This window comes from Scleropages formosus, chromosome 5, assembly GCF_900964775.1.
Source record: "Scleropages formosus chromosome 5, fSclFor1.1, whole genome shotgun sequence".
Taxonomy (NCBI): Eukaryota; Metazoa; Chordata; class Actinopteri; order Osteoglossiformes; family Osteoglossidae; genus Scleropages; species Scleropages formosus.
The window spans coordinates 28,355,915-28,383,498 of NC_041810.1; the positions used below are offsets into that span (position 1 = coordinate 28,355,915).

The 27,584-nt window shown below is 49.1% G+C and overlaps 1 protein-coding gene across 5 annotated transcripts in view; it reads left to right on the forward strand.

The window, feature by feature from the left end:
- Positions 1 to 27,584, forward strand: part of LOC108942296 (unconventional myosin-IXa-like) — a 76,733-nt gene that overhangs the window by 12,485 nt on the left and 36,664 nt on the right. For 4 of the 5 annotated variants that reach the window (XM_018765519.2, XM_018765521.2, XM_018765522.2 and 1 more), the window contains exons 2-6: positions 7,084 to 8,002; positions 23,158 to 23,252; positions 23,387 to 23,449; positions 24,550 to 24,649; positions 25,665 to 25,718. In XM_018765519.2, coding sequence (XP_018621035.2) covers positions 7,160 to 8,002; positions 23,158 to 23,252; positions 23,387 to 23,449; positions 24,550 to 24,649; positions 25,665 to 25,718 — 1,155 coding nt within the window. In that variant the 5' untranslated portion in view covers positions 7,084 to 7,159. Of the gene's footprint in view, positions 1 to 5,655; positions 5,813 to 5,928; positions 6,087 to 7,083; positions 8,003 to 23,157; positions 23,253 to 23,386; positions 23,450 to 24,549; positions 24,650 to 25,664; positions 25,719 to 27,584 lie in introns of all 5 variants that reach the window. The other variant, XM_018765520.2, reaches the window with a different exon arrangement.

Here is a 27,584-nt window from a genome sequence, read left to right on the forward strand (position 1 = left end):
AACTCGATTAGACGGATTTTAATCTGTTTTTTAAAATATGCAGAGCAGCCAAAGCTGTGGTATTTTGAAAGACATCTAGTTTGCCAGTTAGCAGTAAACAAAAGGTAGGTTTACGATTACATAATAATGGTGTGTTTAGATAAGTCTAAGTTGGAAAATTTTACATTAACTTGATATTTTCATAACCAAAATAGTTTTTTGGAGGAAAAAAAAACTGTGATAGGCATGTTGTTGAATATCTTTATCTATCAGCATACAATTGTTGTAATCAGTTGGCTGTCATAGCTAGAAGATAGCTTGATGTTTCCATGGTAACAGTGAATGCTTTCTGTGAAACTTGTCGACGTGTATAATCTCCCTCATCTCTGAAGAACTGTCAGCAGAAATGCTCTTCAATCTCCTCAATTAAGGAAAGACTATCACCTAAAGAATGACTAGTGAATAACTAGTAAAAGAACGCCTCAAGCCGTTTTGCGCAACACTGTATGTTAAATGAGGAGCGAGCCTGTTTTGGTGGCCTAGTGTCCATGCGCCGCCCTTATTTCAGTCCATTACCCAGAAGTGAATGGTTTCCATAAGCAGCGCGCATGGGTATGTTTCATCAAATCCTGTTTTCTGTTGGCTTACGCTAGTGGAATGTATTGGCGTGACATCACATCGACTGCAGCCAGACCATGTGCAGTCTAGATTGGATCCATATTGATTGCCATTTCCACAGAGCTGGGGTGACTCTGTGCTACTGCCTAAGGTTAACCGCAGGTGGAGAAGTGCTTCATACATTCATGCACCCAGTTGTAGACAACGAACGTGGCAATGCAGAAATTTCGTTGCGGCTTGGTGAAGCTTTTTTGGTCCGATACCCTCGTTTTGGGGTCTTGTATTTTGTTGAGCGTCCAGATTTTTCATTGAAAGTCTGGACAGCGGTACAGTAGCACATCCTCTTCACTAAGAGCAAGTAGTACTGTGGTGAAGGACATGGATTTCTGATTCAAGGCCAAGAATCTGCTGTGTCATACCCTTGAGTAAAGGTGCTTATCCCTAGTTTCTCCGGTAAAATACTCCGCTGTTATATATCGATCAGAAACTCAGCTAGATAGAAGTATCACCTCAGCAACGAACTGATGGCATTAAAGTGCTTATTATTTTAATTTAGGCTTTTACCTAGATTGGAGTCCAGAGGCTAATCATCTGGCTTTAAGGTGATTCTGTAGGACGTCCGTCAAAGTTCTAAAGCTTGCTGTTTGAGGTTTGTTAAGAGGGAAATGGTTGTCAAGGTATATGGAACCATCTTCACCTTTTCAGCTTTTTGGTGGGTGTTGGTACCACGATGGAATGCGGAAGAATTGCCAATTACCATGAGCGTTCTTCAAAGTTCCTCTTGGGCTCTGCACTCAGTATTGGGTTCCTGTTTGGCCCGGTGTCCTGGGACTAATAAAATAAACAACATTTGAGGCTCACAGGCCCAGCGGGACTCATGCACAGTGATAGACTTTCAGGGGAAGCACAGCTGAACTGTTTATGTTGGTCGCTGTCTTGCAGTAACGCTGCGCTATGCTGATGGTGGAAAATTTCTGCTGACTCGGTGTGAATCATATGGTTGGGGTGACTTGGGAGTGCACCCAAGAGCTGGTTTTTTTTTTTTTTAGGGGGAAGTTACAGCTTTTACCATTTCTTTCTTTCCCAGCTACACTGTTGGAACCTCGATGTGAGATGAATGTCTATGCGTGACAGGTCGTTCCAGACTCTACAGTTTTGGAATGGTTCTTGCCTGCTGAAGTTCCTCTGCAGTCCAAGTGGGGTTGGACGGTTCATGTGGGTGGTGGGTTGTGGTCAACAGGTTCTGATTAGCTGGTTGCTCGCTGTTTACACCACCGTTCACCCAATTTTCAGTGCAGTGCGCGGCGGAACCGAGGGTGGTGGAGCACGGGATAGGAATGTACGTGGAGCCCCATCTTGTTTGTGTCTCTGCTGCATGTTTCGAGATGGTTCAAACTTTGACCACGAGCACCATAAAACTAAGAAAAACTCTCTGGAATAACAGGTTATAATTTGTGCTCGTTCCTCCAACTGTTGCTTCCTCTCTTGTTTGATCCCATGTCTGAGTGGCATAGCCTTCTAGATACCCATGTCCTCTACTGCCTCTAAGCATCAGTGATGAGAAAACGGTCAGTTAAATGAGAAGAACTTCTCCCCAACATTGCAGCGTTGCTTTGGAGGTGACACTCATGGCCTTAACTCATGGCCAACCACTCCTTGTTCGCTGAGATGTCTCCTGCATTGTTGACCACTGCTGGACCGGTTCACTTCCACAGATGCGGTCTTACAATGTCCATGGAGTCAAATACTCTGGAAGATGTTGTGTTGCTTACAGATTAAAAATAACTCATTGCCAGTGTCTTTATCTCCTCAAAAGGGACACGTCTCCGTTTGGTTTTTTTTTTTTTTTAAATCTCATAAAACCGTCAGCCAACATCCAGCTCAGTGTGTTCCAGGTTTTAAACACAAAAGACTCGTCAGCACTCAAATAAAAGAAACCTTTCAACTGACATCAGTTGTGGTGAACTGCAGACTGGCTCATTTGAATAGGTCCGCTTATCGAAGAGACTTTCTTTGCCGAAAGTGGCACGTGAAGCAGCTGACAGAAGGCGAACGCCGCCAAACTGGTGGTGCGAGTTAATGAACCCTGGTTGTCGGAATTGTTTTTTTGGGATTTCATGCGAATTAGCAATAAAAGGTTTAATGATCTCATTTTAATGGCCGAAAGATGTGATCGTTTACGAGGGCGGAGGCGGCGTTGTTCATGCATGTTCCCTTAGCTGCGAGTCTATTGGGAACTGAGGCAGACGGCTGTGTTTGCGTTTCCGACTGGACAAACTGGTCTTTTTCACAGTTTGTGTGTCTGACTCCAGCTGCGACAATAGTGAATTCTCAGCACCCCATCGGGGATGATTGATAATGATTATAAAATTATACCGGGCTTCATTGCTTGCTCTTGACGCTCTCTTTCCTGTCCATAATCCCCATCCCCCGCCATGCCTATGGGTCTTCCCCTGGGCCATCAGTCCTACATCGGGACCCAATGCTCACTTTCCCATCTTTCCCCGCACGCACAGCCGCACAGACGGTCCACTGTCACACTGAAAGGGCTGTGTGTGCGATGGTGCGGAGGGAGGAGCCGACAGGAAGGCCGTGATCATGCCAGCCTCTTCCTGCCGCAGCGGGTCTGGGAGGCTTTCAGGAGTGGCGGTGTGGCGGGGGTGTCGGCCACGTAGCGTGTAGTGTGACGACTCCCCACAGGAAGCCAGACCCTCGGGAGGGGGGCTCCAGCTCTAATCTCCACTGCTGGCTGTTAGTTATGGGGATTGTTTGTTTCTGAGTACCAGCCTACAGATCCAAGCCTGGATGCCCATCTCAACATACTAGCTAATGTCTACAAGACTCCTGTGCACACCTGGGAAGATCTCATGTTGGGCTGGGTCTGGGTTGGTTATCACTTGGTGAGCAGGCAGGCTGAGCTACTGGGTGAAACAGGTAGCGTTGTCAATCTCTCAGCTCGGACCCCTGTGTAAGTATCTGGGCGCTTTATGCCCTCTTTAGATGTCAGCGGTGACTTTTTGTCCTCTGTCCAATACATGTCCCCACTGGCCACCCTAGAGCCTCAGCTGGCTCAGATTTCAAGTCCTACATTTGCATTTTTTTCATCTAACAGATGCCTTTCTCCAAAGCGTCGTACATCTGAGAACAATACAATAGTGCATCACACTTGGTCAGAAGAAGAGGTTTGGATTTTGAGTTTAGGCCACTTGCAGGTTTGACCCTCACCTCTGGCTTTAGTACCCTTGAGCAAGGTACTTACCCTAAATTGCTCCAGTAACATTGCTCAGCTGTACCCTAACACTGTAAGTTGCTTTGCAGAAAAGCATCAGTGAAATGAATAAAAATGTAAATAAACATGCACACATTTATCAAGCACTAATGAGATCAGGGATACGTTTGTCTGAAGGAGGGGAGTCTTGAGACCCTTTTTAAATGTTGAGAGGGATTCGGCAGTTCTGAGTGAAAGAGGGAGGTCATTCCACCACATCGGAGCCAGAATCAAAAACCTCTGTGCTTTTCATCCTTGACCTCCTGTGTGTGGAACCACCAAGTGGGCAGAGGTGGAGGAGTGTAGCGGTCTGGTTGAGGTGTAGCGAGTGATCAAATCTTGTAGATATCAGGGAGCAGATCCGTTTTATAGGTTGTGACCAGAGTGTTGAATTTGATCCAGGCAGCTATAGGAAGTCTGTATAAAAAGACAAGGAGGGGGGATACATGGGAATCCTTAGGCAGGTCAAACACAATTTGTGCAGCAGCAGGTCTTGTTGTCAGTCCAATGTTTTTCTGCCCCTCTGAGGAACCTCTCAGAGTTTCCTGAGTTCAGGGTTTGGATGGTCCAGCGTTGTCCTCGTTCTTTTGGACCCGTCAATGAAGATAAATGCGGGGTTTGACTTCTGCTTGGAACGGTGCGCAATCACGGTACCACAGACAGGAAATCTACCGTTTACACGAATAAATGTGAAATCCGTCTTAAAGGTGATGACTTATGGCTCTGTTGTGGTTCAAGTAACAGCTAAGTATTCTTTTGTTATTCTTAATGCCACTTCACCCTGAGAGTCAAAGGGCTGCGGCTCCTACAGGACCAACTCAAAGCGCCCCTCTAATTAAGTGCCTTAGTGCCTGAAAGGGTTCGCTGCTGTTAGTTGGGATCCTCCCATGGCAGGTTTCCACTTGTTTGGGGCAGATGGAGGTTCCTGCTTTACGGTTCCATGGCTATCTGCTCAAGGGGGTTTGTTTTGAGGGCAATGCTTCCAGATATGTGGCTGTATATTGCTGTGCTTGTCCATGTATTCCTCTGACTTCATCTTGTCCCGAACGCCTGTCACATTCCCACACGGGGGGGTAATGGCAGAAGGGGGTGTGGTAGAACTCAAAAAGGCTTTGCAGCAGACAAGCCTGGACCTCTCCTGAGAGCCCCAGCCAACTGCAGCTCGGGTCTGAGGGAAAGAGCCTCGAGGGAACGGTGTTTGGGGTCCGCTTCAGTGTCTTGGATTGAGGAGGCCCCTCTACTCCCTGTCGCTGACTCCTGGCCTTCTGCCCTCCTGACCCATGTGTCCCTCCTGTGCTTTGACCAGTTAATACTCCCGCTACCCTGGGGCACTTTATGTGGCCTCTCATCTCAGCCCACCAGCTGGGCTTGTGTTGGTTTGAGGGACTGGCTGTTTTTCTAGGAGTAGCCCCTTCCTTTGCTCTACTTTGTTTTTATGAGTTGCTCACTTCCGCTTGCTGAGGAGTTACGTGATCTGGCCCGCCCGCCTGACCGTGCCTGTTGGGTCCTCTTCTGTGATGGGCTAAGCTCTTCAATCTGCCTCTTATTTAACAAATTCGACTAATTTTCGGGTTTGATTCGATTTGCATCGGCAGCAGAGGGTGTAAGGTCATCGCCGTTTGCAGTTTAGTCGCAAACAGCTGTAGCGTGATTATGCTTTGGGCCCCACCCACACTCCCAACCACACCATAACCCTAGAATGTAAGTTCTTGACCCTTGGCAACAATAAGACCATGGAGCTCCAGTCCCCCTACTTTTTAGTTCTTCACCCACCTCTGATTCCCCGCTAGGACTCTGCAGTCACTGGTTGGGAGGAGGGGACAACACTTTTATGAAGAGCTGACCCGAGGACTGCCATTGTGCTTGACACCACTTAGAGTGACGTTTCGGAGGGCCTTCCTGGAGCTGCAGAACTCCCCCGGGGTCTGCGGATCTGTCTGCATATCGGTAACGTGTTAAAACTGTGTTTTAACAATTCCCGCAGATCACAGATCCCTGCAACCCTCTTCCAGCAGTAGAAATCAGACTTTCTTTTCCCATCATCCTCTGCTTGCCTCTGGCAGGATGACACCGCAGCAGTCTGTCACAAGTATACCCCAGAAGCAGTGGCTGTTTGGAAGGGGTGGAAGATGTTGGAGGTTTCTCAGGTCCTGGATCAGAGTCTGCAATACACTCCTTTCAGCAGAGCATCAGCCTTGTGTTCCTCCCTCGGAGCCTCTGGGTGCGGGTAACAATGAGCTACTGTTGGTCTTGGCGTATCCCTCCAGGCAGCCTGAAGCCATGTGTGCATGTGTATGCAAGGTGCTTGTTGATCTCTCAGTTTTTGGACACGTGGACCATCTCCATTATTTCCTGTTGTTCACTTCTGAGAACATTTCTAAACTCTGACTGAATGCATCTCGCGGAGCCTCGCAAACCTGGTTCAGCAGATGGAAGGAGAACGGGGAATAGGAAGCCGGTGCCCCCCCGCTCCCATGTGCTACATATTACAGCAGTGCCATTCTCCAAAGTCCTGGCATTTTGACCATGCCTAATACTCCATTCTTGTAAATTGCTTGTTGCGACTGTCATCAAATGACGGATATCTTTTGCGTATGGACTTAGCAGGGATGTGTGTGTGTGTGTGTGTGTGTGTGTGTGTGTGTGTGTGTGTGTGTGTGTGTGTGTGTGTGTCGCGTCCTCGTTTGTTCCCTTTTCCTTCGCGTTGAATGGTAACCCCTGGCAACTGTTCCGGCAGTGTTGATGGAGAGGTTTTGAGTCGGACCATTGTGTCTCATCAGAGGCACTCTTGCGAGGAACACAGCAGCTGTGAATCTTGGCATTGTGTTGCCAGTGGCCTTCTGGAAGCCTCTTGGTTGTCTGCTGCCCGTCCTTTGGCCCCATTGGCAGGTTTTGCCAGTTGCATGGCACCCGCTCCTCTGACCCTCACTGCCCTACAGCCCATAATCTCCTGCAAATTGTCACTTCCTTAAATAAACAGTGTCTGGAGTTATGGTATATTTTTAAAGTTCTGCTAGTGGCCCTGTTTTGCACTTCCTCTCCTGGCAAAATTGTCCCATTAAAAAGGACGCCAGTGACACCTGTTTGTGATGAAGCCAAGTAGGAGTCACAGTTGGGCTCTTTCTTCTGTCCCCTCAGTAGGATGTTGTCCAGCCCTGTTCCTTGTGGGGTCTCTTTGTCTTGCTTTGACTAACCCCTTTCCTCTCTCTTCCCAACAGCTGCGATGTCTTGAAGGGGTCGCCTGGGCACATGGACAGGCGTGCTGCAAGTGCTGATGGGAACTGCTGATCCAACATGAGCCTTCGTGATGTCGGAGGGAGGCGACGCTTCGAGGACCCTGAGTTCACCCTGCGGGTCTACCCAGGGAGCATCGCTGAGGACACCATCTACTGCCCTGTTGTGGCGCGTAAGACCACCACGGCCGCCGAGGTCATTGAGCGCCTCATTGAGCGGCTCCGGCTGGACCGGACCAAGTGCTATGTCCTGGCAGAGGTGAAGGAGTTTGGCGGCGAGGAATGGATCCTGAATCCCTCGGACTGCCCCGTGCAGCGCATGATGCTGTGGCCGCGCTTGGCGCTGGAGAACCGCGTGGGCGGTGAGGACTATCGCTTCCTGCTGCGGGAGAAGAACCTGGATGGCTCCATCCACTACGGCAGCCTACAGATGTGGCTGTGTGTGACAGAGCAACGCCGGCGCATGGTGGAACGAGGCTTCCTGCCGCCGCCGAGGCCCAAAGACCACGATGATCTGTGCAACCTGCCTGACCTCAACGAGAAGACCCTGCTGGAGAACCTGCGAGCCCGTTTCAAACAGGAGAAGATCTACACCTACGTAGGCAGCATCCTGGTGGCTGTCAATCCATTTAAATTCCTGCCCATCTACAACCCCAAGTACGTGAAGATGTACGACAACCATCAGCTGGGGAAGCTGGAACCTCACGTGTACGCGGTAGCCGACGTGGCCTACCACGCCATGCTGCAGCGCCGGCTCAACCAGTGCATCGTTATCTCTGGCGAGAGCGGCTCGGGCAAGACGCAGAGCACCAACTTCCTCATCCACCACCTCACAGCCCTCAGCCAGAAGGGCTTTGCTAGTGGAGTGGAGCAGACCATCCTGGGGGCGGGACCTGTGCTCGAGGTAAGATGCTGGGTGACTAATTGTGACAGATCGCCGGTTGTGGCCTCTGCCTGCACGCCTAGCCATGCATTCTGTGTTTAGAAGACAAATTGTTTCCATTCCTGCTTAATTTAGTGTGACGTTGGAGTCGTGAGGTCGTTTTTCTTATGGCAGGGTTATGGCTCACTTTATTTATGGGTGTCTGCCTAGTTCTGAAATTTTGAAGCTTAAGTTGAAATTGAGTGCAAGTGCTAAGATTAAACCCTGGTGATCCTGTGGACCACCTATTGCCTGGGCTCATTGGCCTGCTTTTGGAAGGTGTTTTCTCTAATTATTCGTTTACGCATTTGGGCCGTTCTGATGGACAAGCATGCGTCCAGTCGTAGACCATCCATGCAGTCATTTATAATATTCAAGTTGATGACTTGCTTTCCCAAGTCCTGTTGTGTACAGTGATGTCCAGCAATTGGTGGATAATGTTTGGTTCTAAAACTGGACTTTCTTCACAGGTGAAATTGCTTGAAGAACATAGTTCAAACATTGACACTTATACCACTTTTGGTTTCCCATACTCTTTTTTTGGTTGTCCAGCCGTGGGAGGGTTCTTAGAAGGGAGCCCAAATTGTCTGTTGCCCGTCAAGTTTATATTACAACTTGTTCGTCTATTCTGAGAGCTTCTGCAGTGAACAAAAGAAAGTGTACATGATAAATGATTTGTTGTGTGGCAAGATCAGCCTCCACTAGCACTTTGCTGTCTGAGAAATGCTATGGCGGTAACATCTTGACCGTACAGTTTCTTGTGACTGCAGATATACCATACCTGGTAATGAGGTGACCTGATGAGACACAAGCCTGGCTTGGAGCTCCCCAGGCTGTGATTTGTGAATTCAAGGTGTCCCACTGCCCAGGGTGGAGGAGGTGGTTGGAGAAGAACTGTTACTGTCAGGTCCCATTGGTCGGATTCTTCCTTTTGATGTCTTTGGAATTCAGGGACCATCGTGAAGAACCCCTCAGGTTGTGGTTGTTGCAGCTTGTCTTTGGACTCAACTCTCAGCTGAGCAGAAACGGGCTGTCCAGCTCTGCTTTTTTGGGGCTCTCTGACATGTGATGTTCGTAAGGTTATGTGTTCCCCCCGCCTCCTCTTGTTGGATCTTTCCAGAAGCTTCACCCATAAGTCACAGGGCCGGGGAGTTTTTGTCTGTTGGCTACGATTGCTCTGAAACAGGAAGCCGTAGCTCTTTCCTGAGACGGCAGCCACAGTTTGCCAAATGAAACACGGTCGTTTTGCTGGCTGCTCTACTCTGCTTTCTGTCGATGTGATGCGATGTACACGTGAACGCAGAGCCCTGAGGTGGCGTATCCCAGTCAACCATGAGGAGGCTGTGCTCCAGATACGGGGTCTCGTTTGGTCCACTTTGTTTCTATATAGCTGTTCATGGGTGCTGGAGGGTCTGTGTGTTCTCTCACTGTTGAGGATCTCAAGGATGGCTGTGGATGGTCCTTATGGAGGTTGAAGGATACACATCTCTGCAGGAGCTGTATACCTATGGGAATCATGGCTTCAGTTGTCTTCACACACAGATGAACCTTTAAACGCGCAGTGGCATGGAAACCTGGAGAGATCAAGAGGTGTGTGATTCTCTGCCCCACAGGTCATGGACAGCAGGGGGATATTCCTAGCCATAGAGTCCTACTGCTGGTTTGGTTAACCACTTTGAAAATGACCACGTCTGGTGCTGGAAAGCCATGACTCTGTGAAGGCAAAGTTAAGCTGGAGATAGACAGTGTCCCTCGGTGGGGCAGAGCTGGGGGGTACATAGGTGTGATGGGCTAAAAGAAAGGAGCCGGTACAAAATGTTTGTACGCATGGGGGGGTTAAGGGTGAAGGGTCTAGTGAAGTGTGGTTGGGGATGTGGCTTAGGTTCATGGGGTGTGGTCAGTGTTCCCTTATCATTTACCTTTGGCAGTGGGCGGGGTAGCCTGTTTCACTTGCCTCCTCTTTCAGCATAATCCTCATCGCTGCACCGAATATCACATTTGTTCCTGAGATCAGACCCAGCACCGGAACTTTATTCCATTCTGTTCTCTCTTCAATACCTACGGAAGAGAGACTGGCTTGATAAGCCATTGACTACATGATGGTTTGGGGTCCTCTGGGCTGTAGAGTCTAGATCCAGGTGCCCTTTCTCTTCTCTTGGTTGAACGTCAACCAGATGGTGACACAAGGTGATGAAAAACAACCCTTGATGCGCAACAAAGTTGTCCTGTTTGGGATGTTTTCACCTTTATTTCATGGAATTTCTTAAACAACTGCAGCCTTTGTAATTATGTAAGGATTAGGGGCTCCGCTGATCTTGCGGTCCTCCATCAGAATGTTATTAAGTTAGATGTCCATAATCCTGAAACTCCAGGCAGAGCTGAAATGTTCATTCAGCAGTGAAATATATAAAAAAAAAAAAAAAAAAAAAAAACACTACATTCGTATTTAGATGAACTGCTCTTTTTTGCATCTCCACAAATTAAACCTTCGCTGAATTCCGCTGAACATTTGCTTTGAGCACTAGATGTGAGAGATAAGGGTGAAGAAATCATATCGTGTTTCCAAGGACCCCTGAAGGTGTCCATTCTAACCTGGTTTGAATCATGCAGTGTACAGCTCCATCAAGGTTAATGAATTACAGGAACCAGTAATGAGGTTCCGCGAACAGGATTTCAAAGTGCTGCTGTAGAGCATATTGGGAAATGTAGTCTTTATGTCACTCTGACCCCTGTCCTGTTGAGGCCGAGACCTAGTGTTGAGAAATTCTCACCAATGCCGTTTTGTTATGGCCATTTTACAATAAAGTGGACCAAAACATGTATTTGGTACACTTGTAGGGCTGCCCACCTTTTGCCTGGCTTCAGTCAGCAGATGGAGAGGGGATTAGAAGCCAGTTGACTCCTCTGGGCTTTAAGGTTGACTAATTCTTGGCCTTCCCGGTGATTTGGATTTAACTCAAGACTGGTGGACGTCGCCGATTCTGCGTACTAATGAAGGTCCACCTAGTGTTGCTCACCTCTCCTTGTCCAGTAATCAGCTTCAGCGTTTGGGCCTGCATCCCATGATCCTTTGCTGAAGTTGAGAGTACACCTGCTTTGTTAGCTGCTGAGACATTTCTGGTTCCTCAACATTATACTTGCAGGTTAGTTTTCAGTTTCTTTCTAAGATCATCCCCCACTTTGTGGTCTGTTGGACCCTTGTTTCTTCGTGCGCATGTGTGTGCGCGTGCACACACTTGGAGAACAACAGCAGGCTTCTCCCTCAACTCAGATCCTGCCAAAACTAGATGTCAACATCCTATGTTTTTGCACTTGGCCTGGGACTGACCTGGAGCTCTGTCTCAGGGGAAAGTTCATGTCGGGACATTCTTCCAAAAGGGGGCAATAAAAATGGCGGCCCAGCAGCGGTGTTGCGGGGGTTCCTGTTGTCTCAACTTCGGTGGGCTCATTTACGCTTCCCAGGTGAGCGGTGCAAAAAACCCACGAGGTTCCAAGTCTGGAAATTTGCTGGAAAGACACTGCAGCAGTCACACAACAGTGAAAATGTGACGCCTGGTCTCGGTTCATCGTGTTCATCCAGAGGTTGATCGTCCGGGCGTCCGATTATGATCCTGTTTTCCCGTCCCTTTCTCGCCACGGAAGGGTGAGGCCTTTTTGCCGGCAAGTTTGACCTCTTTGTCTCTTGTTGTAACCCCCCCGCTTCTTCCACCTTCACTGTGGATTTCTACCCCCCCGTGGTGCTCCTGACCTATAAGAGGATGAGTGTCAGCATGGCGCTGGTGTGCAAGTTGGACTGGGAGCCTTTGCAAGACAGCGTCCACTGCAGAGACGGCAAACGGGGTGGTCGATCTCTTCTGCAACACGTGCAACGCTGAAAAAATTAGTCACTTATGACGTGCAACTACTGTGGCGCATAGTAGCATTGAGTCAGACCTTGTCTTTGGAAATCAAGGATGCTGGAAAGTGTGTGTGTGTGTGTGTGTGTGTGTGTGTGTGTGTGTGTGTGTGTGTGTGTGTGGGGATCACAGGTTGGCAGAAAGCTGGGACCTGGACCCTCCCCTTCACACCCCCCACACAGTGGTGTATAGCCTTGGAAACACTGTTCTGATGCTGAAGTAGGTGTGTTTCCTGGATGGTGTCACTGTGTGTCCCTCTGAGGTGAGGAGGACTGTCTGCGTCCAGCCGGTTGCTGGCGTAGCGCCCCCGTCTCGTCCATCGAGCCTCCTTGCCTTCCTGGCTTCCACATGCACACAGAGGCAAGCGCAGTGTTGCAGACACACACTCGCACTCCCTAAATCAGTGGGCTGATTGAAAACATTCATCTGTCGACGCTCTTTGCCTCTTTATTATAGAGCTCCCCCCAATGCAATCTCTGCTAAGCCCCCAGCCATCTGTTCATGACATGGGGTGTGGAGACCTCCCCCCCACGCACTCCCCTGTGGAATTGTGGGAAATGAGAGGCCTTCCTCCATTCCCTCCCTCATGCGTTTGCCGATGCGCCGTTTCACTGCAGCTCCGTGGAGAGAAGCAAACAAGTTCGGTTTATCGTTCTTTCGGAAAGCAGCCCCGGCATCGCTTACGACTTCACGTACTTGCGTTCCGCTGTGCCAGAACGCCGCAATGGCGAGCCCGACGCCCCGGTGCTTATCTTCCGCCAGATTTCGCCGAGACCCCTCGTCGCATAAATGGTGCGCTTGGGCAACGCTAGCGCTAATGCTAACGCTAATCTCTAATCCCACGCGACTGGCGTAAAAATAGACCTTTAATCCTGTCAAAGTTTTGCAGCTGGATGAGGGACACGCTGGGGTAGAGAAATCGCTCATTTTCAAGTCTTAGCCCTAAGCAGTTCTTATTGTTTCTTTTTTTTTTTTTTTTTTGGAACCGATGATTATTTAGAATTTACTGAGCACAGGATACGATGTGTTTCTGTACACCAGTAATGGAGAGATCCATCACGTCTCCTTGCTCGTCTACGTTGGCTCTCGTTCCCATTCAGGAAGGCCGGCTGCCGGCCTCACATTCCGGACGTTTCTGTGCCCCCTTGTGTGTCTCGGTGGTCTCGCTGCCTCCCCTCCCTCCCCGTGTAGCCGGATTGGGAAACTCGGCCTTTTTCCTCTCTCGTCTGGCTCTTCTTCCTTCTGTCCCCCCGTGGGGCTGTGACCTGTCTGAATGGAGCTGCAAAGCATTGTGGGCCATGATGGGGGGGGGGGGGGGGGGGGCGTTCAGTATATCACAGGACATATCATGTGTCTCTGTGTCCCTCCCACCATGTCTCTCTCTAGCTCACTCGCACATACATACACACACAGAGCTCCGTTTTATGACTCCGCGTCATCATTACCCACAAATGACGCCACTTTCACGGGAACGGCGATGGTTCTGATTTATTGGTGTCCTTGGTGTTTCGGACATCCGGTGTCCTGCGGCCTATTGATTGGACGCACGCGGACCGAAAAGGTGCCCCACGCTTACTTTCTGCCCCCGAGGAGCCGAACGTCACCATCGCCCTGCCGGTCATTTCCAGGTTCAGTGCTCACATGGACCAAAGGATCCGGTTTGAATCTGCTGTATACCCTCGATTAAGGTACTTACCCTGAATTGTTGCAGTAAAACCTACCCTGCTATACAGAATGGTAAATCATTGTAAGGTGGAGAAGTGCATAAGCTTTTGTCTTTATTTCTGTGCTGAAGGCTTTAAAGTCGGGATACAGCCGAACAGCGGTCAGTGGTCCATACTCGAACCCGCATGGGTGCATTTCAATCATCTCATCCGGGTGACACATGCTAACATGATCATTGCCGTTCCGCTGAATTTCCTCCCTGCCGCTAATCTTCTCCCTCTCCCAGCATCCTCTGCCCAGACATTGACTCTGAGTCCGAAGACAAGGCCGTCACACCTTCCTCCGGTCCTCCGTGTATGTAAAAACACAATGAAAATCCAATCATGCTGGAAATGGAGGCAACAGCTGGGATCCACAGAGTCTGACTGCGGTGATTTACCATAGCAGAATGGGGGGGGCATTTGTTCAACCCCTGTTGGTCCTCATTGGCAGCCTGCGGTGTGTTGCTGTGGCATCCTGTGCTCTGATTGGCCACAAAGCCTTTGATCTTGAAGTCATCCTTCCAGCTGTCCCTAAGCCAAGTGCTGTGTGTGTGTGTGTGTGTGTGTGTGTGTGTGTGTGTGTGTGTGTGTGTGTCACGTGCAAGCACGCATGTGAGTATTTGTGTGTAGGTGTGAGGGAGCCGCGCAGCGATGGAAACCCCGCCTCTCTTTTGCGAGCGCCATCTCCAAAGAAGTTTAACCCGGAGCGACAGATAACATTTATTGTAATGGACTCAGTGAAGCTTCTCCTGGAGCAACGGGCTGCAGCTGCCTTGATCCTGTAATTGGTGTGCCGCGGTTCGAACCTACCGCCTGACCCTCGAGACGCCCTCTTTGTCTCAATCTGGCAGAAAACCACTCAGGTTGATTTAGCCGCTCCTCTTTCTGGAATGATCTACAGGCCTGATGTGCTTTGCTGGAGGCAGGTTACCTGTGAAGTTACTGGGTGGCTCGTGTGTGTGTGTGTGTGTGTGAGAGACATAGCTGCTGTCATCTAGGAGTCAAAAGGCCTGGGGTCAAATCCCAGCTCCTGCTGTAACACCATTTATCCAGGTAGTTAGCCTGAATTAATATGGTAAAAATTACCCAGTTTTATAAATGGATAAGTAAGCAATAAGAAATCAGTGTAGTGTACAAAAATAATATTGTAAGTTGTTTCAGATATAAAATCTGCCTTTCATGATGAGGTGGCCAGTTGGTCCACCAGGGGGGCATATTCTGTTTGGGGGAGTACCTCTTAATGGCATCTTGCGACACACAGTTTTCCATGCTGTCAGGTACCATGATTAGATCTTCACGTGGAAAGGGATGTTTTGTGCTTTTAGTCTGGTTCCAGAGCATTAGAGTGATTCATTGTTTTGTCTTTCACCTTAACTTGGTCTAATCAGGGCTTATTATTTGCTGAACAAATAAACCATCGGTCCGCATCATCGATGCAAAGGGGCTCGCAGCCATTTCGTGAACATACAAAGTGAACGTAATGTACCATGCAGCTATCGTTGAAAAGTAAATTATCATATTTACAAAAAAGGAAAACTGTGTGCGCGTGTTTGTATGTGTTAAAAGTATCCTTTTCCACTATAAAATCCCCATAGCAATATGTAAACACCGTGTGTGTGTGTGTGTGTGTGTGTGTGTGTGTGTGTGTGTGTGTGTGTGTGTGTGTGTGTGTGTGTGTGTGTGTGTGTGTGTGTGTGTGCGCATTCACCTGTGTGTTCATGTCTGCATCTCTAGATATGGAATCATTTCATTTCACAAAAGCCCTTTTTCTGTAATTTTCCAGTCTTGCTCAATGAAAATTCAGGAGCTGTTGCATTTTAAATCAGGTTGATTTACTGTGCTTAATAAAGCAGCTTTACATGCTGAAGTCCTTTTTTTTTTTTTTCTCCTTTTTGGCAAGTTAATTTAAGTACTAAATTGTAAGAATGGCCCAACAAGCCTTGGAACCCATGAGCGATGGCCATGTGGAAGTAGCCGTTGGATAGAGATGCGCTGCTGTTTTCGGAGGTGTTTGCTGTAATTTGTCAAGAAGTTGGAGTGTGAGCGTGTGCATTTGTGACTGAGGAATACTACAGAGTGACAAAATCCTTCTTCCATCCTTATTTTGGCCAAATTTTTAGAAGCAACTTATCGAAAGCATACATTTTTACTTCGTTCACCACACAAAAACTTGATTTTTGGCTCCTCGGGTCAAAATTTGAGTAGAACGCCACCAACCACCAGGGTTGTTTCTCTCCTGGATGTTCAGAGTTGATTCCTGGGACAGAATTACATTGATGGGATGCGAACCAGTATGATGCTCCAGTCCTGGTGCTCAAGAGAAACAAAAGGACCGAGTTGTTGATGGAGGGTTTTGGGTTTTTGCGGCATGATTCCTTAAAGGGTTGACATCAGCGACACGTGGTCTTCTAGAAGAAACAGATCAGGAACATCTCCTCTCCGCAGAGAAGCCAAATTAAGGTCACCCTTGAGATACTATCAAGAACCCAGAGAGGTCAGGTTTGTGAGCAAGGATGACTGACGCTACCTTCACGGTGACCCCCGACCTAAACTATGTGTCTTCCTGATGTCCTGGAGATCATTTTGTTTAAAGAACTTTTTTTTTTCCTTTCAGGTTCTGACTCTCCGATTAGTTCGTTTGTTTGTATTTTCCCTTATTTCCTTTGTGTTTGGATCACATTTAGTCTTGGATATGTAATCCTCGAAGTTCAAATGGAAATTTGAGGTGCTCATCCCATTTAAACCTGCAGGTCAGCTAATCCTCATCTGCCTCACCATGTGCTTTCGTCCCCAGACTGTTAAAGAGGCCTGTGTGTGACACCCACACACTCCTTTCATTGAGCACCAATTACACTGTGATCTGATAGCGGTGAGAGATTAACTGTTGCCCAAGCGCTTGTTGGAAATGAATGAATCAGCCTTGAGGACAAGTCCATTAGGAGATTAGTGTGGATGTAAGAGGGTTGGCACAGAATCTGCAGCGGTGCCCATTGTCCTAGGCTGGTCTAAACTTGCTGTGCCAGCTTGAGTGCTATCCCAAGAAGTTCTGCTCCAGCGTTGCCCACGAGACCATAGGTGTCAAAGGTTTGGCGTTGATGGTCCTGTATTTGACAGGCCTTCATGTGACACAAGGTGGAGTCACCAGTGTGACTCTTGGGCCCTTTGATTTTCAAATCTTGTGTGTCCTGCATGAATTTATGGCGTCCTTTGTCTTTGGTTCCAGTAAGCAGAACTTTTAAGTCTGTTGGATCACACTGGGAATTGATCCCTTGGAGGCTGACTGGTGGGAGAGTCAGCTGGGAAAGGGATGGATGACCTGTGGCTTTTGTGGAGGAAAGCCTGGTCGTGGTCCGTGAGTCATCTGAATTAACCTTGTTCTTGGCGCTGGTGATGAATGTGTGTGGGAATGAAGTGGAGGGACTACCAAGTCACTCCTCCACACAGGTGTTGTGGTTCCTCCACACCACCTTTCCTTCATCATTTCAGGTAGAATTTTTAATGGCTTTTTCAGCATCATCAAACCAAACCATGAACACTGTCAAGCAGTGCTGAAACCTAAGCTGGCTTGACTTTGCCAAGGTTGGTTGGGTTTGCCAAGGACGGTTGGCCTTTCTGAGGATCGTTGGGCTTCTCAAAGTTGTCTTTGAGTTGATAACATGAATTCTCCTACAATAAGTGTGATAGAGTGTGAAAGCAGATCATCAGTGATGTCAACGAGTGTGAATGATGGGTAACAGGAGTCGAGAGCAGCAACTCCAGGAGTTTCAGCAGGACAAAACTGAGCCATGTTGGTGAGCACCGAGGGCATCCCACAGACATCCAAACATCAACCCCTCCCAAAGCACTACTTCCTCCGGGCGCACAATGTTTATTTGCACACCTACGTTGCTCACCAACCATGTGGATTTGCTGCAGTAATTTCATGTCAGAAACAATCGGGGGGAGAATTTGTGTGTGCGTGCGTTGTTGGTGAAACACAGCCTCAGTCCAGTTTGGTCAATGGTGAAGCGGTGGTTCCAAACACCACCCCACCGCGTCTGGTCTGCTCCGCATTGCTGATTATGTGCGATTTGTTTGCCAAAAATGGTCAAAATATCTGTCGGGAGAATTCCTTCATTATAGCATCGCGTTCTTGGTGCTGGTTATAAAGTGGCCAATGTCACAATCGCAGGCGAGGAATTCTTTCCACAAACGTCGGATAAACGGAGGGAACTCAAGGAACTCTTCTCTCCCCTCGATGTTTTGCTTTTTAAATAACAAATTGTAAATAAATCCTGATGTAGATAACGCATCTGGCAAAGTGCAACTATGGTCACATTTTTCCACTTCATATCGTGTTTCTCACATTGTTTGCACATCGATTTGCTGAAGAAATACCTTTGCAAAGGCCCGTGGCTCTTTGAGAGAATACAAAGGTTGCGTTTTCACGCCCAGGTCGACTAGGTTGGAACGCCACCCTCGCCGTGCCGCGAGAAGGTACCGTTGCCATCACCATGGTTACTCCTGCGACCGTCTCCGTTCATCCCCGAGGCGCTGGGTTTAACTGCCAGGGTGGGCCAATCCCATTTAAACACCCCCTCCCAGATTTTTGCATTTTATTAGCTGTGGATGAACTGCTGCTCATGTGCTACATTAGATGGAGAGATGGATACTCATATGTGTGAACATGAAGCCTACCACGTAGCTTACCGTGTCAAGCTGCTGTGGACATGCTATGGACAGGTGGTATGCCATGGCGAAGCTGTGCATTGTCTCAAGATGAGATGCAGGATGGCCTCCGGTACAGGCTAGTGTGGGGTCTGGATGGGCGGCCAACCGGATGGGCCCACAGGCTCCTTGCGGCATCAGAGCAGTGTCTTTGTGTCCCTCTGCATCTGCATGCAAGAGGCTAAAGGGACCTCAGGAAGGAAACGCAAGGGTTGGACACGAGCCACATCGCTGATTCACCGGGGATCCGTTCCATGGTGTGTGTGTGTGTGTGTGTGTGTGTGTGTGTGTGTGTGTGTGCGCGCGCACATTTCAGAAGGAGGAAAAGGGAAGCACGCATTTGCAGTTTCAGTTCTCCTCACTGCTCTCGTGATGAGACGGCAGTGCCACCTCGGCTCAGTTCGTCAAGCAGTCTGGTTAGTCCAAGAGGAAGGGGGCGGAGCCACTGGAACGACCTGCCTTAAGTCCCGCCCACAGTGTTCTGATTGACATCTCAGTCAATCAATGAGCGTCTGCACCTACAGAACAATTTGCAGCTTCTGGTTTCTTTTTCTGTGTTTTTTTTTTTTGGGGGGGGGGCTCCTTCCTCAGTAAAAAAAGAACATTAAATGGTTATTAAATGGGTTCATGTACTGTACTTGTTGTTGCTGGGGGTAACGGGTGGTGCAGTGGTTAGAGCTGGCTCCCTTGGATTGGAGGTCCCAGGTTCACATCTGACCTCCTGCAGTCGTACCCTTGATCAAGGTACTTACCCTGAACTGATACCCTTTTATACAGCAGGTTAATTTTACTGTAAGTCATTGTATTCTGGTAAATGGATCAATTTGAATGTAATGTTATAGTTGTGCCAACATCTCTCTCTCTCTGTGCCAGTGTTCCAGTTTCACACAGTGGATTCAGTATCTTTTGCCATTCCTCTGCCTTTAACATAATAGTGCGGTCATGGGTATGTTACTGCCCAGATAGGCTTCTGTTGAAGCCTCTGAAGAACCTGAAAGCGGTTTCTTTGAGCTGAGTACTTGGAAGACTCCGGAAAGTGGTGGTGCAGGTCAAGATGCTTGTCCTGGGAATGCAGTTATCCACGCCCCCAAGGCCATCCAAGGTGCAGCGCAGGTGGTTTATGGTTCGTGTGCCTCTCGCTCAGGTGCACTGACTCATATCCATATTCTCATGAAGACGACCATGTCTGCTCATTATTGCTGAGCAGCAGCTTTCATTCCAAGACGGTGACTAATTGCTTTGATGCACCACCATTAACCTCAGCTTTTCTCATTCAGATTTTCACCAACCCGTCTCGGTGTTTCCTCCTGCCGCCACGCTAAAAGTCCCAGTCGTTCACCCTTTCCTAACAGGCCATCCTGGGGCCTACATGTAATGTCCCAGTTTTACCCTACGGAGGTCCCTTCATATGGGTCCCGAGAAATCATGTGATCAGTCAGGCGTCTGGCTTTGTAAAATATATTTAATTACCTCACTGGCTACAATTAAGCCCCAGTTGTGGTTTCCTGAGCTGCTGACATCATTGCATCATTGCAGCCTTCTGTTTTCTCCTCTATTTCGCTGTCTTTGGGTAAAGAAAAAGGCCTGATGGATACACACCACAGTGGGCGGCATGGAGAAAAGCCCCTTTCTCTGTGGATTATTATGGCAGCGTGACAGAAAGAGGTTTAAAGGTTTAAATACCTGCAGTTTCTTCATAGAGCTCCTTTAAGAGTTTCAAGCAACTCACTAATGGGGCAACATGTTGCTTAGTGGTTTGAACCGTTGCCTTGTATTTCAAGGACCTGAGTTCAAATCCAGTGTCCAGCTATAGGTACTTAACCCTGAATTGATACAGTAAAAATTATCTGGATATTGAAAGAACTCTGCCTTCTGCGAACCTACCACTGTAATTGTCATTTGAGAAATCTGTTGGATAGGTGAGTAAATCTGTTTTTATTCATTTAACTGATTTTCTCTAAAGCAGCTTACAACGTGAAGCTTATTACCGCGTTTTACCCATTTATATGGCTGACTAATTTTTGCTATGTCGGTTCAGAGTACCTCGATCAAGGGTACTACAGCAGGAGTGTGGATGCGAGCCGGTGACCTCTGAGTTCTGACCTCTGACCGCTACATCACCTACATGAATAAGTAATAATAACAGTGTCTAGAAAGAGGCGTTGGGAGCTGATTCATCAGTCTGCTGAAATCAGCACTGTTCTTGGAAGCTGGTCTCCTCCGTCACTGATGTGTCTCTTGTATGCTCCTATGCGGCGTATCCCCCCCAGGTCCGCCTCTCTAGATGTGTGGGACACGTTTATAAGTGTGAGACAGCAGGTTAAGGTTGATGTTGACGCTTCCTTTTCTGGGAAAATGAGGTTCGATATGATGATGCAGACAAAGGCTTTAGGCGTCCATGTCTTGTTGTGGGGACAGGCAGCAGCCACTGAAGCTCTAGTGGTCCACGGTTGCTAGCCTCTGGAATCCAGCCCACAGCCCAAGGCCGCGGGTCAAGAACGTTCATGTCTGTTGCTAAGCGACCAAATTGGCCACAGTCACATTGTTACATCGCAGACGTGGAAGCGGGGAGCAGGTAGAGATGTGGCGTGTTTCCACCACGGCCGAGGACGAAGTCGAGAGACAAAGAGAGAGAGAGAGGATCACGGGTGGTCAGATTCACCCACTCTTATCTGCCCTCAAAACCGTCGTGTGTGCGTGTGAGAGCAGTGCCCCCTCTGTCTGCCTGAGGTGATGGTGGTTGGTGGGGTACATCGTGGTGATCTACCATAGTAAGGCATGTTTTAAGTGAAACTCCTCGTGTATGTGCAGGAGGAGGTGGTAAAAACGAACCCGGCGCTCATCCGTGAAGCACCCGGACACTTCGTGCGGAGCATCGGTTTTCGCGTTATTAGTCGCGTGGAGTCCAGAGTCTGTCCTGCAAACGCTGCCGTCCATTTTGTTTCGCAAATACTTAATTTATGCTGGGCCCTGATGCGCAGCAAACGCTCCAGTGAAAAAAGCCGCATATTTTTACAGCCGACCCTTTAATGCGCTGCAGTTCAAATATTTAAGTGGATTAATATTTGAGAGGAAGCGTGTGTTTGGAGCGCTCTTCAGGAACCGCTCGGAGCCAGCGCTCGCTCGGTACGGAGGGGGCTGTGACCGTTCCGGAGAGGTGCTCAAGGTGCTCGGCTAAATGACGGAAGTTCCCGTGCGTTTGCAGTTCCGTGAGCGGTACTCTCCATTCCGTAGCCATAGCTTTGTGTACGAACGGGATTATGAATTATGAGGATTATAGGAACTCCGCTTTTCTCCAGAAGGCTCATATTTTCTTGTTCCCGCATGTAACACTTGAAGTGTGGTGAGAATGTTGAACGGATGCGTGTAATTAACTCCATACAAGTATGAGCTGAAGTAGCCGCTTCAGTTCCTGCAACACGGTTTGTTCACCGACCCCGCCGTTTACGAGCACGATGAGGATTGCGAGTTTCAACTGCAGTTTGCAACTCGTTTTGTATGCAACTCCAAAGTCACCTTTACCACAAAGTCGTTATCAGTAAATGGGTAATAATACAGATGTCCTTCGGTCAATTCAGTGGTGGGGATTTGTAAAAATGTTCGATATAGACACAGTGTAAGGCTTATTCTGAGGTATATTAAAATTAAAAGTAATATAAAATGAAAGTAAACACATGACCACTCCTTTTCAGTGCTGATTGTTGACTGATTCATCCCAGGAACTTGTGGAATTTTCCTCATCTTGTTGTTGATCGCTGGCACTCAGGAAAACAAGCTGTACACCAGGGTTCTAGCGCTGCCGGCCCGCGGTCGGTCCTATACCGGCCCACAAAATGTTGGAATACGGCCCTCGGTACATTGCACAACGTCAATGCGTTCCAGCCCGCAAGTAAATTCATTCTGTTGAAACCACACCCACGATCGATAAAGTGCTCTGCCGTGTATGCTTTCAGCGCCCATTATTGCAAGCAAGCGAAGCCTTCTCTACTACACACCTTCCAGAAGGTAACAGCTGGCTGTAGTTTTGCCCAGCGTGGCTCTTTCGAACCCAAAAACAAAGGGTCGATCTTGAGCGGAGGCAGGTTCAAGAAAAAATGGATCGCGGAGTTTTTTTTTTTTTTTTTTTTTTTTTTTTTTGTCGTCAACTATAATGGGAACACCACCTGCTTCAAAAAAGAATTAAAAATTAAAATTAAAGCAGTTATGAAAGAATGTAATGTTAGGCATCATTATGCAACAAAACGTTCTGACATATATGCAAACTAGCATAGCGCGCAAAGAGATGCACATGTATGGATGCTATTTGGCTATTGATGTATGTATATTGCTCAGAATGCTACCATATATCCACAGATCCCATTCTGTTAAAGAGAAGGGTTTAAAATTCTTTAATAATAAAGTTCTTTTTCCGAGTTTTGTTACTGGTGAGTAGAAGGACTACGTTGGCCTCCGTACTGAGCACGAGCGTTGCGGTTGGCCCTCGGATTTTGAGTTTGAGGCCCTTGCTGTAGAGGTCACCGTGGAGGTCGGTTGACTGAAGGTAGTTCCATGCTTCCATTGGGTCCGGGTGTAGTTTACCATCGTCTGTTGGATCAGAGGGTAAACGCAGGTCACGGCCAAAAATTTTTGAAAATAGCTGAGATAACGTATGGAATTGTTTTTAAACAATCAGAAATGTTTGGGAAATCTTGCAAAACTGGTGATATAACTGTTGAGAACATGATGTACAAGACAGCAATGTTTGGTCCTCCTGGGGGTCCATAAACTTCGCGCAGTTAACCCGTCGTGATGAGGTCATTAATTCTTGGCCGATTTTCTTTCTCTGCAGGCTTTTGGGAACGCCAAGACGGCTCACAACAACAACTCCAGTCGCTTTGGAAAGTTCATCCAAGTGAATTACTTGGAGAGCGGCACTGTGCGTGGGTAAGATGGAGCCTTAAACCCGGAAATATAATCGGTTTTCAGTATCCTCTCGCAAAGCATCTCCCGGCATTCCCTTCTTCGTACCCCACCCTACGTAGCTGCCTATTCTTTCTTTGTTTCTCCTTCTGGGGCAGAGCCTATGTGGAGAAGTATCTTCTGGAGAAGTCCAGGCTGGTCTACCAGGAGCACAACGAGCGGTAAGGAGAGGGTTTCAGCGCTGCAGTCGGGCATTTGCTCACTCGGGCGCTATTGCGCATGCTCAGCCCTTGCGCCTATCAGCGCGGGAAACGTCCGGCGGGGGACGCCTGCTGCGGTTCTTCCCGCCATCGACAGGCTTTGACACCAGAAAACAGCCTCCGATGAGTAGTTATTCTGGGCACCGCCGTCAGTCGTCGGTCATTTGGCAGTCGTTCGGGGGAATACATGCAGCCTCAACATGAGGAAACGAGAAGGAAGCCATGCTGCACAGGAAGGGTCACTGTGCCGGTTCTGCTCAGGGGGAAATGTGCTGCGGGGTGAAGCGTCTGAGGGCGCGAGGACGAGATCAATCCTACAATCTATGAAACCACTGTAGATGATTAAGACCGTTCCTAATGAAGAATGCCCTTCCCCCTCCGAACACATGGGAATGATTCTGTTGGCTTTGTTGTGGTGCCGGGGCGCCCCCGCTCCTTCCCACAGCTTCCTGTGCTCATCAGCCCGACATCCGACTGCCCCGATGGTGGGGAGAGTAGGGAGTAGGGGAGCGAGGTAACAGCAGAAACCCTTGCAGCGTGCCTTCCTCCTGGGCTCCGGCCTCGAGCAGGTCCTGGTCTTGGTCCACAGGCTCCAATGACCACGTTGTCTCAACCGGCCGGTGTAAGAGTAGATGTCGGGCTCCTCCTGAGCTCTGAGATGGAGCAGCCTTATCATGGACACCCGTATGGTGCAGAGAAGAGCAGCCAGTAAAATCGCACCCTGTTGCAGCACTTTCCACACACATACACAGACACACACACTCTCAGGTTTGGCTGAGTGCAACTGTCAGTGCACACTGACTTTGCGGGCCTCTTCTGAGGCTTGTAGGCTGGGGTGTAAAACTGAGTCACTGCTAATAAAAATGCGACAGGCCTACAAAGGGACAATTTGTCACGCTTCAAACTTATTTTTGTCTCTACTGATCACGTGATCTCGCTTCATCTCCGCACTTCTTCCCTGCGGGTGATGAAGCGTTTGTGTCAACGGCAGCAGTATGGCGCTAGCGTGTCCCTGGTTTCTGTCTGTCTCGGTGTAAACCTGCAACGCTTCTGTCTTCCAGGAACTACCATGTTTTTTACTACCTGCTGGCAGGGGCGAGCGAAGAGGAGCGCGCCGCATTTCACCTCAAAAAGCCCGAGGAGTACCATTACCTCAACCAGGTGGGCCTTACACACACACACACACACACACACACACACACACGTGCGCGCGACTCTTAGGGGTATCTTACTCTTTGGCATGTTTGTCCCTTACAGGCTGCCGTACCTGTAGTTTTTATGCTCTCCACCCAGATAGATGTTGTACTTTCTAATCCCGGATACAGTCAGCATCCATTGCTGTTTATTCTGGTCCAGATCTCCATGACTTCACCGTGTAACTCTTAATCCATGGACTGTCTGGCACCGAACCCCGATCCCCTGAGCCCCTGTCCCTTTAGTACCTCATGAGCATCACCTCCCAGTGGACCTCCTGCGGACTTCCCGGTACCGCAGCAGCAGGCCTTCCCGGTATCGACCCGACAGCTCGGCCTCCCAGTTACGCAACAGAAGACGTTTCACAGCGTTCGGTCTCGGAATCACGTGGCTTCCGGGCGCAGGACCCTTACGGCACACTAAGCTCGGTTTGCTGAAGGGCGCCTGGCCGCGTGCGTCCGTGGCCGGAACCTCGGGCTCCCCGGCCGGTCCCCTGACGGAATGCAGTCAGACGACGTTCCGGGCCGAAAGGAATGTCCAGATACACACCGTGTTTATTTTTAGTTTGCTTTCAAAAATACAAGAATGCGTTGCTTTGCTACCCTGTGATTTTAGTGTAATTTTGGCGTCTGTGTGTTGCCGTGAAAAGGCGAAGGCCAGGGGAAGGTGAGAATTCCTGCCATTCCAGAGCGTCACTGTCAGACCTCATCGCCGGTCGTTCTGGGAACGGTGCGAGGGTCGGGGCGCCTGCGCTGCCCACTTCCACGCATTTTATATTTTTTATGGGAGGGTCATGTGGAGGGCTGAGTTGTGTGTGCCAGTGTGTGTGTTTGGCCTGAGGGGGATAATGTTGGAGCCCCTGGCTTGTGTGGCTTGTACTCATGGCACCCATCGGGCTCATCTTTTGCTTTTGTGGAGAGGAAGACGAAGACGAAGAGAGAGAGAGGCACAGCACTCCTAACCCCCTGTACCTCACTTCCAGATGACAAAGACCCCCCTCAGACTGCACTGGGACAATGACTATGACAGCGAGCCGGTCAGTATTGTTTGCGTGTTGCGATGGAATGAACCCTATCAAGCATTCCCATCTCCCACCCTGACGCAGCACCAAGTCACCCGTCCGCCCCCTGCTGGGCTCCGCCCACTGCCTGCCTCTCACCGTGGTGCATGTGCTGCTTTGATTGGTGTGCTGTTCGGGTGATGCGCTCTCAGTCACTTTACCTCCCGCCCCTCCCATTGCGCCTGCTTGGCCCTGCATGATTCCGGCTTCCGACTGATCGTCGCAGCTTCCTGCGCTCAGCTGGCTCCGACGGTGCGGAGCGCCGAGTGTGTACCCATGGGTTTGGTCCCTCTCTTTGCTTCTGCATCCATGTCTCTCTCTCCTTTTGTTGTTTTGCAAGCGGAAAAACCTGAAGTTGTAGAGAAGTTGCTGGTTTCAGAACGTCTTTGTCTGCCAGCCATCACCTCGCACGAGCGTGGGACAGCAGCTCACGCCTTGCCCCGTAACCTCTGACCCGTTGCGCATGTGACACTTGACTACGCCGTGCTGTGCTGTCAGTAAAACTTGTCGATTTTGTTTTCATACGTTTACATTTATTAATTTATTCATTCGCTTTTCTCCAAAGCGGTGCACAAGTCGGCGGAAGCAAACGTGCATCGTCAACAGACGCAGAGCTGTAGACAGGATGATCAAAGCAAAGCTTGTTTGTCTGACACCACCATGTTGCAGGTTCACATCCCTCAAGTAGCTGTCTGTAGAAGTGACAATCAAACTGCAAATGCATATAGAATCACAGCGGATGGTGTTAGACTCATTCGTGTAGCTGTCAGGAGAGAAGGGGATCTGAAAGAGAGGTGTTTGGCACCCTTGCTGGATGCTGGGCGGGATTCAGCAGCTCTGAGGGACAACGGGAGTTTATCCCCTGACATCGGGGCCTAAATTGAGAATCGAAAGGTTTTCGGTTTTAGAGCCTTTCTGTGTGAGAGCACCAAGGGGACAGGTGGAGGAGCGCAGCACTGTTGCTGGGGTGTACCAAGTGATCGGGCCTCCTAGGGATCGCTCAGATCCTGTAGGTAGGGGGTTATATGAGGATTTTCCGTATCAGATGTGATGCTTTGATGTACAGCATGTTTTAAGAATAGCCTGAGAGCCCCATCATTAGACGCTGACTCACGATCAGAAGTTGATGACAAGCAAATTTCAGGTTGTTTTTGCGTTGGGTTTCCTCATGGTGTTGGTTTTGCCTGCGCTGGGGAGATGCCTGGGATTTTCTGTGGCGTGCAGGTCGGCTGTGCGCGATGCCCCTCGTCGCGGGCCTGAGAGGAGCCCAATGCGGCAGTCATCCGGCGGCATCCAGGAGATGAGCTGCCGTGCTGGGAGAGCCCTGAAAATGCACACTCTTTGTGTCTTTTGGCAAAGAATGGCAAAAATTGCGAAAGAGCCCACAAAGCGGTGCCACCACAACGGGGGGAATGTTTATGGGTATTATGTGTTCAATTAATAACCGGTTCTGTTTCCATTAGAGGCACATTTTTTCGGGAGTGTAGCGATGCCGTTTGGGGAAGAGCGGGGGGCAGTGAGCCTCGTGAGCGTTTCCAGCACCGGAGCGGCAGAAAGCGCTGCTGGATTGGCTGTGCGCGGCCGCAGTCGCTGGCACCCCCTCCTGCATTGTTCTCTTTGGTTTCCCAACCTGATTTAAGACATCAAACAGCGACATTCAGCATCTGAAATGAATAAACTCGGCAGTCCTTAAACACCCCCACCGGCTCCCGCTCCGCGTTCTCGGCTCGGGGGTAATTTCTTTTCTGGCTCAAATTTATTTTTGTTGGGAAGAATTACATCTCTTAACAGGACAAATTGCCCTATTTATGTTTCCTACGCTGGAAATGTGAAAGTGGGCAA